The sequence below is a fragment of the Phoca vitulina genome, unplaced genomic scaffold (genome assembly GCF_004348235.1).
Source record: "Phoca vitulina isolate PV1807 unplaced genomic scaffold, GSC_HSeal_1.0 scaffold29, whole genome shotgun sequence".
NCBI classification, from domain to species: Eukaryota; Metazoa; Chordata; class Mammalia; order Carnivora; family Phocidae; genus Phoca; species Phoca vitulina.
In genome coordinates, this window is record NW_022589732.1 from 19,490,279 (window position 1) to 19,511,174 (window position 20,896).

The 20,896-nt window shown below is 51.3% G+C and overlaps 2 protein-coding genes across 3 annotated transcripts; both read right to left on the reverse strand.

Moving 5' to 3' along the window:
• Positions 1–337: 337 nt before the first annotated feature.
• Positions 338–5,726, reverse strand: MBL2 (mannose binding lectin 2). 2 transcript variants are annotated; one of them, XM_032423889.1, is made up of 5 exons: positions 5,649–5,726; positions 3,915–4,087; positions 3,372–3,488; positions 2,440–2,514; positions 338–1,784 (listed from the first exon to the last, which is right to left on the reverse strand). In XM_032423889.1, the coding sequence occupies exons 2-5, from the start codon at positions 4,075–4,077 to the stop codon at positions 1,411–1,413; spliced, it is 729 nt and encodes a 242-aa protein (XP_032279780.1). In that variant the 5' UTR covers positions 4,078–4,087; positions 5,649–5,726; the 3' UTR covers positions 338–1,410. The 2 variants fall into 2 exon arrangements, with proteins under 2 accessions (XP_032279780.1, XP_032279781.1); XM_032423890.1 differs by lacking the exon at positions 5,649–5,726 and having other exon boundaries at positions 3,915–4,731.
• Positions 5,727–10,772: 5,046 nt separating this feature from the next.
• LOC116644355 (pulmonary surfactant-associated protein A-like) lies at positions 10,773–14,105 on the reverse strand. The gene is made up of 5 exons (XM_032423896.1): positions 14,059–14,105; positions 13,288–13,482; positions 12,886–13,005; positions 11,837–11,914; positions 10,773–11,371 (listed from the first exon to the last, which is right to left on the reverse strand). The coding sequence occupies exons 1-5, from the start codon at positions 14,060–14,062 to the stop codon at positions 10,995–10,997; spliced, it is 774 nt and encodes a 257-aa protein (XP_032279787.1). The 5' UTR covers positions 14,063–14,105; the 3' UTR covers positions 10,773–10,994.
• Between the last annotated feature and the right edge of the window lie 6,791 nt (positions 14,106–20,896).

The window sequence follows — 20,896 nt, forward strand, 5'->3', positions numbered from 1 at the left end:
TGTTAGAGGCCAAGGACATAGGTCCTGTCACCATCCCCCTGCCAGTGCCAAGGCCACCAGCACGTCCCCGCCCGGCGCTCCCCCTACCCCGACCGTCCTGCGGCGGGAACTGGCCGGGGAGAGAACTCTACCTTATATTCACCTCTCATATCCAACCCACTCCTCTGTTGGGGGATTCTTCGCCCGTACCCATTCCACGAATACTCATCAAACGTTTCCTAAATATGAAGTGTTCTCTCTGATAATTTCGACACAAAGAAAACTAATTTCTACAAAAATAGTTCATTAAGCGAAAGTGGCCCTGGGTCCATTCGTGAAATATTTTCTAATCTCATTTTGTGAATGGCGTACACTTGAAGCTGGAATTCACTTTCCTCCCCCAGTTTGCCGCATGGGCTCTGTGTAATCTCAGCTCCACTTACTCTGGGGTTCCCGGGAACCCTCCCTGGTCATGGGCAGGGCTGCTGGCCAACACGGCAATAGAACCCTGCTCAGAGGGAGGTTTTATCTCCTGACCGGATGCTGCTGCGTGATCGGACAGGGTGACATCCATAATTTGAATGATGCTAGATCATTTGACAGGGTGTGAAGCTCACCTTTGGGGAGTGCTTCCTCTTGTCTCTATAATAATGGGCCCGTGGACTTAGGCTGGGACGAGGACGTCCCAGAAGGAAGGGGATGCGGAACGTGGAGGGACTGAGACCTGCCCCGTAGGGACGGACGCAACCTGCCTGAGCATTGCCTCCTCTGTGATGCTGGCATACGTCACGATATCAAATCAGTGTCCCCAAAGTATGCAGGAGGGAAAGGCTGCCCTTTGTCCTCAAGATCACCCTAGTGATGATAGGGAGGCCACAGGCACTTGGGCAGGTAAGGGGACTCCTGGGACTAAGCCTCGTTACCCATGGGGGATACTGCCGGATGTTCCAGTCTGGTGGTGCAAGATTTCCGGGTGCAGCTCGTAAACAACTATAATAGCACCCACGTCACAGACAGGGCTGGGCTAGCCATGGGCAGGCACAGAGGGCAGGAGACGTTGGCATCCAATAGTGGCAACACGCAGGGGAGAAGGAACTGCATCTCCTGGAGGCTGAGGTCTCCTGCCCTGACACAGACTGGCCCTCCACTGGTCCCTCGGCTGGGCCTTGGGCTCCTCACTGAGGAAGGAGGGGGTTGACTTGGCCCTTTCCATGGCTGACTCTGACCTGCTGCTGTGCTCTTAGGAAGGACCAGAAACCCTCGAGGCCCACTGTCAACTTCTCCTCGCTTCCTCATCCCACACACTCTTCCCCTTTATTTCCCTCCCATCCTCATGAAGGAATGAGTCAACATTAGGGGGCCATGAATTACTTTTCAGAGCCACAGGGGACACAGCAGGAAGGCCAGGAGGGGGCTGAGGAAGCTGCCTCCTCAGGCTGGGAATTCACAGACGGCCAGGAAGGAGGAGTGGCAGGAGATATCATTCCAGAGCCCGTCCTCGAGGATGGTCACACAGTCCTCCCCAGAGCTGTCGTCGTTGGGCTCATTTGTCCTCCAGTTGCTGTAGCTCAGCCTCCCTCCTGTCACATACATAAACTGGCCTTCAGTCACCTCATCCGTGATGCCCAGGAAGGCCACGTTCTTGGCCACATGCCGGATGGCTTCGTTCTCCTCGGCATTCTTAGGGGTGGCCATAGTGCCCTGGAGCTCGGCACACAGAGCCTTCACTTTGGAAAAAGGCATTGTTTCACCGTTGGTCACGTAGAGCTTCTTCCCAGTCTTTTTGCCAAAAAAGAACGCTTGCACTGAAATCACAATGGATGGGAGGGTTTGACTGGGCTTGGAGCTCAGCCCAGGACACTAGGGGGAAAAGCCCTGCTCTGGGAACTCAGGACTCTGAAAAAAAGCCCCATGCCCAACCACCAGGTCAGATCCTACTCAGGAAGCCCTCCTTAGCTATAGAGGAAGTCCCCGGCAGGAAGCTCACGCCCTCCTGGGAGATCCCACCCTGGAGACAAACATCTGTTACAAACTGGCCCGGTATAGGGGGATGGAGGGAAACATGCTTGGGCCACCCTGCCAGTCTTGGGCACCAGGCATGGATGGATAGCCATCGAAGACCTGGGGTTGCCAAAGAGCAAGCCAAGATTCTGGAAGCGTCAGATCTTCACATGTGATCCTTCCTCTGCTACTTCCTAGCTGTGGGACCGCGAGTGAATTATCTACACTTCCCGGACTGATTTTTCCTCACCTGTAAACGAAATGGGTCTAATCCTCACAAATAAGGCCAGTGAGAGGATTGAATGAAACCATACTGTGAGAGAATGCTGACCCGGCACAGGCCACGGGATATGGTAAGTGTTCATAAATGTTAGCCCTCGTCCACCCTCCCCAAAACCTAGAGCATGCAAGAAAAAGGTGAGAGCCAAGAACACATTGGGGGGCAGAAAACGAGCTTACACTTTTTGACATGGTCCAGTTCTGATTTCAGACTCTTTATCTCCCTCTCTAGGTGAGCCAGATTCGTCTCAGCAACTGCGAAGCAATAGGAGGAAGGTCATTTAATGAGAAGACCCTTGACTGGAGAGGAAAGTATTTTGCCAAAGGCGGGGCCGGGGGGAAGAGCTTACTGAAGAGTATGCTTATTCTAGAAAAACAAGAAACCAAAACGAAGCCAGAGGAAGAAAACCTCTGGATTCCTGCCTTCTGAGATTCACTTATTAGCTCTTGTAAACTATTAACTCTGAACTAATAATAATAAAAAATAACTTACAAAGTATGACTCTGGATCTTTTTGTTCACATACTGCTTAAATGTTGCTATATTATAACTATTTATAAGAAAAAGCCCAACTCATGATTCTCCTTTTTGAAAATTTTCCTTAACCATTCTCTTTCATTTCTTATTCCAGGCAAACTTCTTAATACTCTTATCAATCTGATGGGCCAGCTGGCAGATATTAACAAGAGGCCATCATTTTACTTTTGTTGTGACTGAATTTACTTCCTTTGACCCTGAATGAAGTTGCCATGACGTTCCCTACGATTCAAGCGTCCTAGGAAACCAGACGTTTTCATGCCACTCTTTTGACAATAGACATGAAGCCGGCGCCCGAGAGGACATCACCGTTCCCTCCCAGCCTGGAGACAAACGCAGACTGTGTCCGCTGAGCAAGAGCCAGGGCCCGTCTCCCACAGAGCCCTGAGGAGGGGAAGGCAGGGTTTGGAAGTCTGCACTCGGGCGGCACGCTCAGGGGAACAAGTATACTGGGTCGGGAGCAGTCGGGCATCTTCCAATAGGGCAGCAGGAAAAGGGCCACCTCCCACCTGGCCCTCGAGGCCCCAGAGCCCCGGGTCCCCTAGGCACACACTGGGCTGGGGTGAGCTCCTTACCTGAACTATCTCCACGGTCTCCTTTGGGGCCCTTTGGTCCTGAAGCCCCAGGAGCCCCCATATTTCCTGGAGGCCCCATTTTTCCTGGAGGGCCCTGTAAGCCCCGGAGCCCTTGCCCTGTTGTAAGAGGAAGGAAAAGTGACCCAGGGGCTGTGGCGCCTTCTCTTCTTCCAGAAGTTCCGTTCAATTTACACTGACCCCAGAAAACCTCCAGTGAGCCAGTGACGACCCAAAGTAAAAAGATCCTCCTGCGTTCCAGGGGACAGCCTGTTCTAAGGGCCAGCTCAGGAACAGGCAGGCAGGACATCTGCTCTCTACAAGTGACCCCACATCGCGGATTCCTGTGTGGAAATGTGGGCTCCTGGAGGACCAGAGAAGCATCTTTGTTTTGGAGAGAATGACCTTTCACAGCAATGACTCTGAGTGAATGGTCACCCACTGTAATGAGAGGTGAGCGTCGTCCTGTCTCTGCTAGACCCCTTCTAGGGAACCGTCTCCGGTGGGGGGTAAAGATTTAGGAAGTCAGAGCAGCCTGTCCTGTACCTGGTTCGCCCTTTTCTCCCTTGGGTCCGTCTCGTCCATCTCTGCCCGGGATGGCACAGGTGATCGCTGGGCACGTCTTCTGGGCATCGCCCAAGGCTTCTGCTTCTGAGTTGGCTGTTGTCAGCACACACAGAAGGACAGGAAGCGATGAAAACAGGAGCATGGTCCTGAACCTTAGGGTGGAGAAAGTCAGGGGAAATAATTCCGTCTCCTCTTGCTTCGTCAGCCTTTGCCGCCCCCTTTGCTGTGCCAGACCCTGTGCTGGGGGCAGGAGACCCAGAGGGGACCGTCACGGCTCTTGGCTCTGCGTTACTCCCAAGCTACAAGCGAGAAGTAGTAGAGGTAGTTCAGTGCTAAAACGAAGGTAATATAACAGTCGTACACGCAAGAGATACAACAGGGGCCCTTAGGTTCGAGCCTTGGGAAGTTAGGTCGCCCCCCCGTGTGAGAGCCCACACGGTCTGGCGATCACAAACTAGCCCTCTGTTCCCATGGCCTGGCAGAAAGACCGAGAGCTCATCGCCTGTGTGAGCTTTGGCTCCTCTTTCTTGACTCCCTTCTTGAGGTTCCAGGGAGCCCCAGTTCCCCTCTTCTTCCCCTTCCTATGGGCCCTAAAGTTAGACTCAAACTCCAGCAGGTAACCTGAGGTCCCACAAGACCCATTTCTCGGCAGGACACCTGGTTTATGACATCCATTCTCTCATTTCACGTAAAAAGCCTGTCCTTCACTCCAGGCCACATCTGCCCCTGGGATCAATCCCAGTGGTTTCCCTGGCAGCCTGTCTGTCATCTTGCAGCAAGTCTCTACTTTGTGACAGGCACTTGCTGGGGGAGCTCAGGACCCAGGGTGTCCTGAGGCAGGGTTCTGACTCTCAGAATAGAACCTCCTTTGGTCTTTGATCCTGGCCAGATGAGACAGATTTCTCCTTCCCTTGCCTTGAGACTTTCCACCGAGAAGCCATTTTTTGCCAGCCTGAACCCAGGCTCCTGAAATTTCAGGTCATGCTGGATCTGGCAGGCTGTCAGCCCTCGTTCCTTCTCCTGGCAGGATCCTCTGCGTGCTGCCCAGAGGCCTCCCCAGCTCCGTGCCCCGAGCCGGCTGTCAGATCGCCATCCAGCTTTTGCTCAAGCTGGCCCCCTTTCCAGAAGCTTGGCAGCCCAGCCCCCGTGGGCCTGTCTGGCCTCTCATCCCCGTGTCCCTGGCCAGAACCTCCCTCACTGCTGCCTCTGCCCTTGCCTTCCCTGGCCTGTCACCTGCCTTAACCCTTCCCTTCCTCCAGGACACAGTAAGAAGTAAGGAATTGGAAGAGAACTTTCTTGATCACATTCTTCTCCACCTTTCTTCTTTCTATCTTTTTTCTTTTTTTCTTTTCTTTTCTTTTCTTTTCTTTCTTTTCTTTCTTTCTTTCTTTCTTTCTTTCTTTCTTTCTTTCTTTCTTTCTTTCTTTCTTTCTTTCTTTCTTTCTTCTTTCTTTCTTTCAACTTCCCCTGATCGTCCTGGAGGTCAAGATCAGGGCTTAAACATGTTGTTGGCAGACACAGCCCACTTCCATTTTTCCCTTTGGCTGAAAAGACCACCCTTTTGTTTGCAGAAAGGTCAAGTGGACCCTGCAAGGATACAAATGCCCCAGGTCAGAGGGAGACAGAGGCCCTGAGTGGGCCTGACCACCCCACCCAAGCCCCTGCCGGACCCCTGGCCCAGGGCTTTCCCTCTGTCCTCCAGAAATGACTTACTAGGGCCTCCTCAAAGCACGGAGGCTATGAACAGGAAGCAGGTCCTCTAGCCCAGGGACGTCAGGCCCGATTAACCTGGTGACTGGGGACAGTGCTGGACTGGCCTTCAACCCCAAATTAATAAACAACTGTCCTCAGAACCGCTGTCTACCGGGACAGCTCTTCAGCATCACTGCTGACGTCCGAGGCCCAGCACTGGGCAGCTCACTACTTGAATAGCCCGCAGTCCTCCCTCTGCTGCTCCCTCCCGTGCATCCCTGCAGCTCCGTCCCTCTGACTCTCCAGAGTCATAGTCTAGACAATACTTCCCTCCAGATATTTATTTCTAGAAGAGACATGATTAGACATTCCACCGAACACGCACTCGTGTGAGCACGCGCATGTCCACACACGCCTACACGTACAGGCTCACACCTCTGTGTCAGTTCCCCCGCCCCGCACTTGTGTTTGGTTCGTGGTGGGGTGGGGGGTTGGGAGGGATTAAACACTGAGTCGCCTCATTCCTCCCTTCTCATTCACAACATTTATCAAAGGTCTTCTTTGGATGAGGCGCAGATGTCCCAGGGCAAGGCACAGGGGAGGGAGTGTTTGTAGATAATTCAAGGTCAAGGCTGGATGTGGGTAGTTGCACTACAGCTGTTCCAGCCTAGGATGCTTGCCTCTTCTTTGCATGATTATTGTCATTGACATTGCAGTTTAAATATTCTCTCTGGAGAAAGGGCTTTCCACTACCATTTAATTTTTTTTTTTTTTTTTTTAAGATTTTTACTCATTTATTTGACAGAGAGAAGAGACAGTGAGAGAGGGAACACAAGCAGGGGGAGTGGGAGAGGGAGAAGCAGGCTTCCCGCGGAGCAGGGAGTCCAACGTGGGGCTCGATCCCAGGACCCTGGGATCATGACCTGAGCCGAAGGCAGACACTTATCAACTGACGGAGCCACCCAGGCGCCCCTCTACCATTTAATTTTAAGTAGCCACTCCATCGTCTCTTTCTGTTTTAATTCTCTGCCTATAATAGCTATCCCTGTAAAACTGTCTTGTTTATTTAGTTGCACATTTGTTGACCGTTGCCCTCCTTTAGAACAAGAACTCCTTCAGAACAGGGATCTTGTCCTCAGCTGTTGCTGCCCCACTCAGAAGGGTGCCTGGAAGCAGTCACCGCTGCTGGGAAGGGTGCCTGGAAACAGTCACTGAGTGAATGGGTCCTTCCGCATGGCCTCCACAGAGCAGCTCCCCGACTGCTCTCCCCCCAGAGCTAACATTGGTGCCCACGCTCCCAGCTGCTTCTCCAGGGCAGGAGCTGTATTTGCTTCACCGGCTTGTCTCCATGGTGCACCCCAGGGCTGGGCACACAGGAAGGGTCCCCTGAGAGAGCAGGGGGAGGAGCGGAGACCATGAGCAAGAGCAGGTGGCTGGCCAGTCCTCGGTGCCTCCACACCTGGTTTCCAGCAGCGTCCGCTTCTTATCTCCAGAGCCTCATCAAGTGGCCTTTTTCAAGTCCCTGACCTGACCTTTGATTCCTGCCCTCCCCCAAATTTACACTCACTCTCTGAAACACTTAGTCTTACCAAATAGCTCGAGAGGTTTGCTTTTTCCCTAGTGGGGAGTCGGGGCGGGGCCACTTCCCTTTGAGTCTGCCTTGTGATTGGTGTTCTGGCTTCTCGAGGGTCATCAGCTCTGTGTACTCGAAGTCACTAAGCCTTGTTCGGCAGCCCTCCCAGATTCCTGGGGCCCCCTGTACAGAAGACCCCTCTCAAGGCTGTGTTTCCTGATGCCATTGACATAACTGTGAAGGGCCCCAGGCCCAGAGGACAAAGAACATCCGACCCATGCAGCAAATGAGCAGACCTCCCAGAAGGATGGGAGTTTGAAACAGAGAATTACATAAACCAGGACCCTCTATGTTACAGACTAGAGGAAAAGTGGCTTGGGGAAGCAGGGGAGACAATATGGCAGGAGGAGGGAGGGATGAGCAAAGAAAGGGACAATAAGAAAGCCTTGACTTTGCTAGGGAAAAGATCCACCTTTGAAGATGCGTATTTTTAGTCTGTCCTCGCCTAGGCCTGGGTTTTTTGTTTTTTGTTTTTTAAAGATTTTATTTATTTATTTGAGAGAGAGAGAGAGAGAGCACGAGAGGGGGTAGGGTCAGAGGGAGAAGCAGACTTCCCACTGAGCAGGGAGCCTGATGCAGGACTCAATCCCAGGACCCTGGATCATGACCTGAGCCAAAGGCAGTCGCTTATCCAGCTGAGCCACCCAGGCATCCTAGGCCTGGGTTTTAAAGCATGCTACCCACTATTATTATTCTGCCAAGATGATTATTATTGAATTTTGCTATTTATGCCAAGATGAAAAATAGTTTTTCAAGTGTCTCAGCTCGTCACACCCTAGTGCACCGGAGGGACATGCATGCTAGGTGCCTCAGGATTTTCTCAGATGGCCATCAGCTAAGTTTGAGATCCCCTTGTAAAACTTACCAAACACAGTAGGAAATAAGCAGAATGAAGGCTGACTGATACTACAAGCCTCAGAAGGAGTCCTCCCAGGACTGCTGCCTCTATAAACAGATACATTGGTATTTTTATTTTTATTTATTTTTAAAGATTTTATTTATTTGTCAGAGAGAGCGAGAGCAAGAGAGCACAAGCAGGGGGAGCGGCAGGCAGAGCAGGCAGAGGGAGAAGCAGACTCTCCGCTGAGCAGGGAGCCCGATTCGGGACTTGATCCCAGGACCCTAAGATCATGACCTGAGCCAACTGAGCCACCCAGGTGTCCCAAATTGATATTTTTTAAAAGACAGTATAAGAAAGAAAGAAGCAAAGGAAGAATAAAAATTTAAACAATCAAATTAATGAATTAGAATAAGGAAATAACTATAAAGCTAATAATAAAATTTTAAAAAACTGGTTCTTTGCAAAAATAAAATAAATAAACTTGGCAAATCTGACCAGAGAAGTTTGGATTATTGTTCCTGATATTTTATTTCTCCGTATCATAGAATTACACATCTGTGCCCTTGGCCATGGGAGTTCGCGGAGCCTGCCCTAGAGTGTGTGGTATCCTCTACGTCCCGCCCCCTGGGACATTTGGCTTGGCCGTGTGACCGTGAGCAGACACAGAAGGAATGGCAGCTTTACATGTGCTTACGCGTTTAACCCAGCCTCTTCTGGTTTTTCCAATCATGGGAAGAAAACGTCCCCAGTACCACTAATATCAGATTAATTAAACAATGTGGAGCAGACACAAACGCTCCTGAAAGCCAGAAGTCAAAAGCAGCAGTTGAAGTCCAGGCAGGCTTCCGTGGTCAATAGCACAGTCTCTGGAATCTGACTTCGTGTATTCATAGCCCAGACCGCGCTTGAACTGGTTGCATGGCCTTTGGCAAATCGCTTTAACCTCTATGTGCCTCAGTATTCTTATCTGTAAACTGGGGACAATAATAGCATCTACATAATAGGGTTAAAGCGGATCACATGAGTTAGCATGAGTGTAGTTCCTGGCACAGAGTAAATGTGATGAGAGTATCAGCCCCTAGACCAAGGGGGGTATATCCCAGGAATGAAAGGATGGTTCAATATCAAAAGATAAATCCCTGTAACTCACTAATATAATATATAACAAGTTTGATGAAGAGTCTTAAAGCAGGTATGTACAATCTGGAAGCTTGAAGCTCACCCTGTTCTCAAAATGAATATATGGTCTCACAATTTTTCATACATTCTTTTCCCTACCCCTGCATTGCAAACTATCTAGGACTGATTTATTTATTTATTTATTTTTAAAAAGATTTTATTTATTTATTTATTTATTTGACAGAGAGAGAGAGCGAGAGAGGGAACACAGCATAGGGGAGCTGGAGAGGGAGAAGCAAGCTCCCCTCAACACCACTACCTTTGGGCCACGAAAAACATTCAGGTGGCTAAGGGGAAAATGGAAGGCATGATATTATCACCCACAAAGGAACCATGTGGAGTTAGCTTAGGAGTTACCCTAATGCCGGCCATCAACACGAATGCCCATATGTTCTTCCAGATATTTTCTGTAGCTTGCCGTATGTTTGTACAACTTAAGGGTGGAAAGCAGGTTGCCTCTCCCACCCAACAAAGAAGGCACTACCCGAGATCGAATTTTCCATTTTTGAGGTAAGTGGGGGCTCAGAGCCAGAGTTAATTTGATTTCTAGAGATACAGAAACGTGTTATTTCTTGAAACCAAAGCAATGAAAACTCATGTTAACGCAGTCATGATTTATTACACTTCAATCACCTCTGTCCAGTAAGAGGCAAGGTCGTTATGAGCATGAGCTTCAAGTCCAGGTAGATAGGTTTGAATAAGCCTCTGCCACTTTTGCTCCAAGTAATACAATTCAAAACATTTAACTTCTCTAAGTTTGTGTCCTCATATGAAAATGGGGGAAAATCAGGCTGGGCCCATGGCATTGTGTAAAGATTAAATCATATTCCATAAGATGTTTTAGAAGTGCTTGGCAAGGTTCTGGGTACATAGACTTGGCACATATGCTATTGATGTGCTCGATCAACTGCCAGTGGTGTGGTGAGGGGTATGAACACCTCACTGAGATCCAAAAAGGGGTGCGGACACGTCCATCAGCCGGAGTTACTTGGATTATGTCTGGGTCGGGGGTGAGATCTTCCCTAGGGGTGTAGACTGGCTGCTTTTTGGTCAGGGAGTTGAGAGGCAACCCAGACTCAAGGCAACTATTAGGGTTAGGCCGGCCTCCACAATGTGCCAAGGCACCACCCGGCCCTCTGACCTCTCGGGGACACCGACCAGATGTGCCCTCAGAGGCTCCAGGCTGCCAGATAAACCCAAAGGGGTCCTTAGCTCCACACATGTGGAATTCCCCAGAGGTCCCCCTCTTCTATCATTGTGCTTGACCAGAACTGCCAAATCTTGCTGGGGCTGGGCAGTGGGTGGTCTGCAGAGTGAGAGGGGAGGGGGGCCAGGAAGCCGGCACCTGCTGTGTGATTTTGCAGGGAACTTCCAACCCAGGACCTCACTGCTGCCATCTAGCAATGAAGGAACCGGACAAGAGAGGAAGAAAGAAGTCTCCGACTCTTGCCCAAAGGCAAAGTTAGGAGTGGCGCCTGGAGTGCAGGGCTGAGAAGGGGCTGGGGGCGGGGTGGGGCGTGTCAGACTGATTCCTGATTCCCGATGTGGGTGAGGATTCGGAGCCCGTCCAGGGAGCTGAGTGGCTAAGAACGCTTTAAGGGCCACAAATACATTTTGTTGGGAAGGAGCTGTAGCATTTCAGAGTTCAGGCGCATCCTCCAGCTGGAGGCTGGACCAGGCAGGGCCCTATCTATCGGGCGGCCCAGGGGCCTGCTCAGAACTCACAGACGGCCAGCCGGGACTGCAGGCAGTTTTTGTCATTCCACTGCCCACCTGTGTACATCTCCACACACTTGTCCTTGCCCCTCCCCCTGGGCTCCCCGGGGTACCAGTTGGTGTAGTTCACAGGGGCCCCATCCATGTAGAGGAAGCCCCCAGAGTCGGGGCTCTCCATCAGGCCCAGGTAGGCGTAAGTGTTGTACTTCTTCACGATGCTTGCAATGGCTTCATTCTCTTCCGGGCTCGTCGGGGCAGCAATGCGGCCGCCTGCTCTGGCACATAACTCTTGAATGTCCTCAAAATTAACCGACTTCCCGTTGCTGGAGAAGACCTTCTCTCCCACGACCAGCATGGACTCCTGCAAGCTGAGGACTGGGGCAGAGAAACCGAGTCAGGCCACCGACCGCTCTGGCTGGAAGTCCCTGTCCCTCGCCCGGGCTCCCTGTCCTCATGCCCTCTTTGCCTCTCCTCCCCTGCCAACCCGAGTCTTCCTCAATCCCCCTCCCTGCTCTCCTCATTCTATTCATTCGTTCACCCATTGCACAATTACTGATGGACCATCTGTTATGTGCCAGAAACCGCAATTGCCTGAGACTCAACAGAAAGCAAGTTAGGCAGAGAACTTACGCTCCCCTGACATAGGGAGCTGATCTGTGTCTACCTCTGTCTCCTCGGGGCCATTCAAAGACATCAGGAAAGGGAAGTATTGTTTTTTTCCCCCAAGACCTGCCCATCCACACCTGCTTGTCAAATCTCGAGGTTCTGGAGCCCGACGCTGGGAATGAGGGAACTTATGGGAGACCCCCCATGCTATAAGGCCCTGGGGAGCCCCCTTACCTCCCATGGCCTGCAGGATTTGATGGCTGAACTTGTAGAGTGTGGTCTGGAGCTCCTCATCTAAAGAAGCTGCAAGCCCTGTCAAGAGATTCCCACCCAAGATCAGGGGCAAGCCAACCAGGATCCCGACTTGCAGCCAAGCAGGCACGAAGTCAGCTGCACGCTTGGCATTCGGCCCTCTACTTGTCCGCACCCACTGCTCAGGCCCTGGAGTGTGTCCCCACACTGCCTACCCCCTTGTCCTCTGATGCAGCCCTGCACCTGCTGAGGCCCTGCCTGCCCTGCTTCCCTGCCCTGTCCTTTAACGGCTCTGTCAGAAAAACCCACAGGATTTTTCTGGTTTGGGGGCAGGGTCCTCTCCCTCCCCCTCCACCAAAGGCAAACAAACTATACCTAACCTTCTCTCTCTGGCCTGGCTGAGCCATGGAGTGATCTACCTGCCTGGTAAAACAGGCTTTCCCCATGGTCTCTACCCCCGATCCTGACCCATCGTCCTCCCTCAACCTCACCCCTCCCCGCCTGCCACCCAGCAGCTCAGTCAATAGTGGGCACTTGTCCAGGAAGCAGGATTTCAAACACTGAAGTAAGAAGCTGCTCTGAGGCAGAGGGAGAGCACGTGGTTCTCTCTGCACTCTCCTGATTGACCTTGGTCACCGCTCCGAGCTCTGGAGTTCCCCTCTGTATGTGGGGCTCCCATTCCCATCATCTGCTGAGAGCCCAGATAACCCCGTACACCTTTCGGAATGCCCCCTGTGCCTCAGCCCCAGGAAGTGCCTTCCCTGCCTCCCGGCGCTGTCCTCGTCCCACACCTGATGCCCATCAGCAGTCGTGACGTGCGGAGCGCTTCCAACACCCACCAGTCCTCGCCATGGCCTACTACCCGGGCATGTCTGACTCCTCTCCTCGGCCTTGTCTTCTCTCACTTAGGTTGAGTAGGATGCCCTTTGGGGACCTCCATGGTTCCGTCTGACCCCCGCCATCCCTCATGTAACTGGTCACATGGGCGCAGTGCCCGTGTTGCTGCGGCCGGCTTGCCCTGTCCTGCTTACCTGGAGGGCCCCTCTTACCACGCTCCCCCTTTTCTCCACACTCTCCAGCAACACCAGGGGATCCAATCACCCCCTCAGGCCTGGGGTAGCCTGACATTCCTCCAGGGGGGCCCATGGGGCCTGCAGAGAGAAGGGGACATGGATGTGTGGTATTTATCACCCACAGCAGGGCTGAGGCTGATGTGAAGGGACCTCTCTTATCAGCTGAGCTGACTCACCTGTCACCCCATGGGCACTTTGAGGGTAACCTCTTCAGGGCTGCTCCAGTCTAAGGCCCCCAGGCAACTCCCACCATGCCCCGCCATCCCGCTGACCTTGGGACCCAGCCCAGAGCCCGGGACAGTTGGGCCTCCTGGAGACAGGTCACTGTCCCTCAGCTGAGGGTAGGGTGTCACCCAGTACCTGGAGGCCCGGGGTCTCCTTTGACACCATCTCTCCCATCTCTGCCCGGCAAGCCATGGGATCCAGGAGTGCCAGGGATGCCGGGGCTGCCAATACAGACATCCCTCACGTTGTTCTGGACGCCAGAAACCATCAGCAAGGTGAGGGTGAGGGCCAAAGAGCGCAGCAACATGGCTTCTGTTCCAGAGACTCCTCCTGCGGAAAGAAAGCGCCATTGGCTCATTGAGGCATCTGCGAAAGTTTGTCAAGATTCAGGCACAATGGCCGAGCCTGAGGGACTTTGGGAAAGATCCAGCTTGTCCTTGGAAGCTCCTAGCATCATCTGCGGTTTCACGCCCCACCTCTGGGGCTGGAGGGGTGTGGTACCTGTGCTGGTGAGGAGGACCTGGGCAGTCAGAGGGTCTGGCTTCTAATGCAGTCTTGTGATGTGACCATGGGAACTCGCATCACCTTCTTCTGTGCCCTGGAGACTTCTGTGCCCTGGAGACAATCCTGACCTGTCCCTCCCAGGCTGTTGGGAGGAGGGATGGCGTCACTCCCTCCCTCTGTCCTTATACTCTCAGCTACGCTCCTTGCAGGGTCAGAGTGTGAGGATATTTGCAAGCCCACCTTTCTGCATCCATCATTAACGATTCTGGGCACGACTCTCCATGGTCCACCGGGAGCCCCCCTCCTTCCCAGGCTTGCCCTTAGTTATGCCTGTGACTGCTGGGCTCTCATCGTCTACAACCCGTGCCCTGGGTAAGACCACAGGGATGGGGCTAAACTCACCCATAGAAACAGAGCGCCCGTGGATCTCTGCTGCAGGTCCGAGTGGGAAGTCAGGCAGCACCATTTATATGCATGCAGGCTACCAGGCTTACCTCTCCACCCCAGAGAGGCTCCTGTCACAAGGGCCTCTTTTTTGGGAAGGGCGGGTCAGGAAGCAGCCATCTTGTTTACACAGCAACGTTCCCTCACAGAACACTCAGGCTGGAGGGCCACTTCGGACACCCGCTAACATCTCAGGGGGTGGGCCCTCTCTCCCCCGTGCCAGCTTCTCCAGCAGTGAAGGACGAGAGCCCGTACCCAGGCACCAGTGAGGGCATGCAGCGAAGCGAAGCTTCGCCCCGCTGGGCCTCGGCCCAGTCCTGGCTGGTGACACATTCTCAGTACCACCATCGCCATCCCTCAGATGCCCACATAGAGAACATGGCAGGCTGCCCTCCTTCCCCAGGGGAGCAAAGAGGCCAATCAGCCACGGACAGGATGTCTCCATGTGACCCGCTCCTGGGGCCATTCCAACTCCAGAGCCTCTTCGGCCCTGGGAGGGGGGCCATTTGGTTCCAGGTAGTGCAGAGGCCATGGCTCAGGAAGAGGGTGGTCAGGTGGAGCTAGGACGAACTGTGTGTCGTGGGACATGTCTCACCACTGAGCGGCCCAGCACCATCCCCATGCCGGTCTCCTGGCCCCTGCTTCTGGAACCCCTGGTGACGTCGGTGGGCACCTGGCTCAGAGTCACAGGCAAACCCTTTGCACGTTCCCGGTTCCCCAGCTCGGGCCGGCTCAGCGGCGGGGAGGCAGGGCCATGCCTGGAAGGTCACAGGAGAGCAGCGCTTTCTGTTTTGGGGTATGGGTGATGTCTGTAATCTGCAGTGGTGATTGCTTTAAGTGATGGGATAGCACACAAAGCCCTGACCGGTGAGATCCCCTATTCAGGCCACGGGATGGGGGGGGATCTCTATCTGGAGGGGTGGTAAGAATGGGGAGCTAAGGCCAGAAAAAATCACCATGTTTGGTTGTAAGTGGTTTGAAAAATCTTGAGATCCTCAGGAAGAGTGAGAGAACTTTGGGAGAGTGGGGGCTCAGCTAAAAGAACCCCACTCCTAGGAGCGGGGAGCCAGCCTGAACCCTGCCACTGCCTGCCGCCGCCTCAGTGTGGGGGCCGGCCAAGTAGCACGGGGGGGCCGGGGCCAGCACAGGGCTGGGGTGGGGGGGGGAGCATTTCCATCAAAGGGACCTCAACATGGTTTGGGTGAAGGAGGACTGTTCTGCAGGTGAAGGAATAGGAACAGGGGTCTCCTTGGGTGGATTTTGAAGGGCCTCAGCAGAGACAGCTGGGACATCCAGGGCCGTGTGGGCGAGGATGGGGATTTGGGACTCAGACACACCTGAGTTGCAATGGGGAGCGGTGACCTGTTATCCCTGTGGCTTTGGTCGGGTTATATAACTCTTTGAGCCTCGATTTTCTTTTTTAAATTGTTATTTTGTAGCAATCTCAAACTTACAGAAAAACTGCAGGCACAGTACCATTTTTCTTTTTTTCTTTTTGGTACCAATTTTTTCCTGAACCTATGAGGGCAGGTTGCCAACAGGGACACTCCAATACCCAGATCTTTAACTGATATTTCATATAAAGATGTTTTCCTATACAACCACAATATAATTATCAAGGTCAAGAAATAACTGATTCATTCATATGTGATTTTGCTAAAATATTTTTAAAATATTAAAATATTATTTCATCATTTAAGTCATTCATGTAGCTTAATGCCAACATATAAAAATGTGTCATGCATAATTCTAATAAAATGACTCATCTAATTAGCTACCTGGCCTTCTTTCTCATTCCGTGCCCACCACTCCCCCTTCTGCAACTTCTGACAGAGAATGCTCCAAGTTCACAGGACTGGGAGTGATTTTACTGTCTTTCTTTGATCATGATTTTTCTCTTGTCTGGAGTATTCTGACTGCCCTTCTGCCACAAAAAAATAAAGAGAGAGGGAGGGGAGGAGGGAGGCAGGAAGGAAGAATTAACATTGATATAATAACGCCACATAACCTCCAGGCCCTGCACAAAATTTGCCAAATGCCCCCAATAATGTCCTTTATGGGAAAAGGATCCAGTTTAGGATTGTATGTTCCATGCAGTCGTCATGTCTGTCCCATCTCCTTAAATCTGAAACAGTGTCAAAGTCTTTCCTTAATTTCTGTGGCCTTAACACTTCCTGGTGCTAACAGGTTAGTTGTGGAGAATGTCTCTCAGTTTGCATCTTTCTGATGTGTTGTCTCAGGAAGAGATTCAGGTTCTGTCCCTCTGGTAGGAACATCACAGAAATAACGCTATGCTCTTCTCATCACCTTCTAGCAGGTGCCCCGATTTCAATTCATCTCAGTAATGATGATGTTCGCTCAGATCATTTGATTGAGATGGTGTGGGCCAGATTTCCCCACCATAAAGTTAGCTGTTTCTCTTTTTAACTAATAACCCTTTCGTGGGAGCTATTTCAGTGCTGTGTAAAGATCCTGCTCCTCAAACTTCCTCTTTTTATTTCATTTATTTATTCGTCTCAGTGTGGAGTCGTGCCTGAGGCATACCAAACGCAGGCCGGATGGAGGCTGTCAATTCAGGGTGCAGGTGATAAGGGGGTACTTTATCTGTAGATAGTTTAAAAAAACACTCTCTGCATGGGGCGCCTGGGTGGCTCAGTTGGTTGGGCGTCTGACATTTGGTTTCGGCTCAGGTCATGATCTCAGGTTCCTGAGATCGAGCCCGCATCGGGCTCCACACTCAGAGGGGAGTCTGCTTAAGACTCTCTCTCTCCCTCTGCCCCTCCCCCCTGAGATAAATTAATAAAATCTTCTAAAAAAATAAAAACACTATCTGCAGAGAATTTATTAGCACACTGCACCAGCAACTCTTAATGACATCATCAATAAAACAGTCCTCCCCCTTAAAAAACATTTGTTTCTCCTCATTCTGACACCTATTGTGGGCCACCCCCTGTATGAGGACATCATCTTCACCGTGCCCAGGCCCTGCAGCCCACACCAAGCCACCTCACAGTAGACGCTTTCCCTCCACCCTTCCTGTTCTCCCTCAGCATGATTGAAGCCAGAAAGCAAGCATTTCCGAGGGATGGGTGAAGTCAGGCCGGAGAGGAGCCAAGTGGAGGCCCCGCTCTCCCCCTGCGGACGGACCCTGTGCTTCCAGGCGGATCTGAGACCTCTACATACTTACTGCCCAGGAACCTCCTGGCCTCCCCTCTTGTCCAGCTGCCCCATGGTTCTAGCTGAGTAAGGAGTCCTTATGGGGCTGCCTAGAGCTAGCTATTATTTTGGATCATCACGACAGCTTGATGAGGTGTGCAGGAGGCAAATCCTCATCAGAGAATTAAGTCAGCTGAGGCTGAGGGAGGTTGCGTGAATTGTCTGGGTCACCCCAACAGTGGCTTATTGCCCACGTCTCTTTTTATCCATTTTAAATCCTCTGCCATAATATGCCCACAGTCAGAGGGGTGTGCTTATCCCGCTCGTGCCTACAGAGAGGTAGAGAAGCAAATTTCCTAGTTAACTATAGCTTAAGGTCTAATCTCAGGAATCTGGGGGGCAGCCCAACATGAAGGAAAAGAGAATTCAGGCTGTTCCCGGAGACGGTCAACACATTACACACACACACACACACACACACACACTACATTGGTGTCTTGCCAACAAATGTCATTTGATTAAAAAAAGAATTGCACAATAAATAAATCTATTTCTATTACCTAAAAATGCCAATTTATTTAAAAATTCACATTACTTGTTTTTCCTAACACTGTATCAACATAACCTTTCTTTTTTCTTAAAAAAAAAATTTATTTATTTATTTGAGAGAGAGCAAGAGAGAGATTGAGAACGAGTGGGGGAAGGGCAGGGGGAGAAGCAGACTTGGAGCCTGACGTGGGGCTCATCCCAGGACCCCAGGATCATGACCTGAGCCAAAGGTAGATGCTTAACCAACTGAGCCACCCAGGTGCCCTCAACATGGCCTTTCACCTGTTACCTTTCACTCTGCCCTTAGCTTTTCCCATACTATCTCATATGCCTTCTAAACCCCATAGAAACACACCATGTTTTAGGCATTTTCTTTTTTTAGCCTTTATTGAAATATAACTGACATATAACATTGTGTGAGTTTAGGTGTTAGGTTGAGATACTCACATATCATGAAATGATGGCCCCTGGAAGTCTAGCTGTTAGCCTTCATCACTTCACATATTTGCCACTTCTTTTTTTGTGGTGAAAACATTTAAGATCTACTATCTTAACAATTTTCAAGGATATAATGCAGCATCATTAACTAGAATCACCATGCTGTACATTAGATCCCCAGAACTCATCTATTTTATAACTGGAAGTTTGTAGTTTGACCAGTATCTCCCCATTTCCCCCATCCCCCAGCCCCTGGTAACTACCACTCTACTCCGTGTCTATGAATTTAGGGTTTTTTATTTTATTTATTTATTTATTTATTTATTTATTTATTTATTTAATTTATTTATTTGACAGAGAGAGAGCACAAGTAGGCAGAGCGGCAGGCAGAGGGAAGGGGAGAAGCAGGCTCTCTGCCGAGCAGGGAGCCCGATGCGGAGCTCGATCCCAGGACTCTGGGATCATGACCTGAGCCGAAGGCAGCCGTTTAACCGACTGAGCCACCCAGGTGCCCCTGAATTTAGGGTTTTTTAGATTCCACATATAGGTGATATCACACATCATGTCCGTGTTGTTGCAAGTGGCAGGATTTCCTTTTCTTTCGGGGCTGGATACTATTGCATTGTCTACACCACACTTCTTTGCCCATTTATACATAGACACTTAGGTTGTTTCAATGTCTTGGCTATTGTAAATAATGCTGCAACGAACAGGGGAGTGCACATACATCTCTCATAACCTGTTTTCATTTCCTTTGGAAATGAAACCCAGAAGTGGGATGGCTGGATCATATGGTAGTTCTGTTTCTAAATTATCAAGGAAACTTCATACTGTTTCCCATCGTGGCTAGACCAGTTTACAATCCCAACAGTATACAGGGAACAAATAACTTTTTTAATATAAGTGTGCCACATGCAATATTTGGGACATACTTATACTGGAAAATTATTCCTGTTTATCTGAAGTTCCCGTTTAATTGGGCATCCTCTATTTCATCTGGCAACCCTACCTGTAGGGGCTCGGACAAGCGGAGGTTTCTGGTAAGGAAGGAGAGACCTCCTTTGGCTTACTGTCATGGTATGATGTAGAATTTGGGGCCACATCCTCAACCTCAATGATCTTTGGCTCAGATTTGGGAGGAAACGTCTTTCCCGAGCTCCGTGTGGCTGGTGCGCAGGGGCTCTGAAGCGTGGAGTGTAGGGACGGCATAGACGAAGCTGGTCTTTAAACAAATCCCAGCGCAGCTCTCCCTGAGGCTGGCGGGGGACATCCAGGAGCAGAAGGAGGAATGCCCAGGATTTGCTTACTTTGATCCTTCAGTCGCCTGCCTCCACCTGGACTAGAGAGTAATTTCCTGGGGCTTTGGTAGAGTTGTCCTGCGTACACGGAGAGGGAGCAGGGTAGGGCAAAGTAGACAGGACAGCGGGGGGAAGGACCAAGTGTGGCTCTGATATCACAGTGCTTCTGAGCAGCCTTCCTAGGCGCAAGTGTCTGTCGGAACAGGGATGTCGAATGTGGGCGGGGGCTTCTCAGTGTCTAACTGTCCCCTTCTCTGGGACAGCAGGCTCCAGACACCGTGCACGCCCAGAGCCGAGGCACCCATCCAGGGCTCTGGCTCCCGTGGCTGTTTATACCAGGCTGCCTGGTGGAGGCAGGGCTGAGCTCAGTCCGTCGTGTGGACCGGCAGCCGGAGGGACCGGGAGGGGTTAGCAGCAACTCGGTTAGGGTTCTGCCTCTTACTCACCTCCCTAGAAAGGAAGCAGGGTGGGCTGCACTGGAGCCCAGTCTGAGGAGCTTAGAAAAACCAGCTGCCGGTTTCTGGCTGATTCAGCCTCGTGTCTATACTGGAATTAAAGGGACCTTTCCCATCATGGATCTCCCCATCCCACGCCTACTTATATTTCTCAGAGAAGGTCTGAGCCCTCAGCCTCACCCACATGTTGGTCTCCTCCCGGCTCAGTCCCCCCACTGCCACCAAATCAGCTGCAAGTCTACATGGGACTGTCAGGAGAAGCTTGGTCTTCCTGGAGTTGTGGCCGGGATGTTTCCGTTGCCCCTGTGTGCAATGCCCTTCTGGGAGCCCTCCTGCAACTCACTGACCTCAGATTACAGCCATCCCACCCCAGTACATTCGGCCCAGACTTTGTAAAACATTTCAGAAGGGACCAGAGCATCTCTTCATCAACACCTGGAGTGCTCGTCCCTGGGGTTCTGAGCTGTTGGAGCAATGTCCCCTCAGGCCGAGATTTGGGACAAATATTGGCAATGGTCTGGGTTTCATTTTTTGGAAAACCTGAATGTCCACGACGAGAGGAAGTTTTCTGGAACTTTTGGCTTCAAGTGGCTCCAGAACAGGGCAGGAGGCGTCCCTCACAGCGTCCTGGAGGGCAGCCAGACCACAGGCGTGGGGTTCCTGATCTCACCAGGGAAGCTGCTCCCATTCTTGGCACCCACCCACCCACCCTCTGCAGGTGGCCGTGAGTCCACGGTGCTGCCCAGGGCCGCCTAAATTTTAGAGAATCACTACTAGAAATGAAATACAAGCCGTGGATAGAATTTTAAATTTTCTGCTACCTATATGAAAATACATTTTTAAAAACACATGAAGTTTAATGCTATTTAACCCAATATGTTCAAAATAGCATCATTTCAA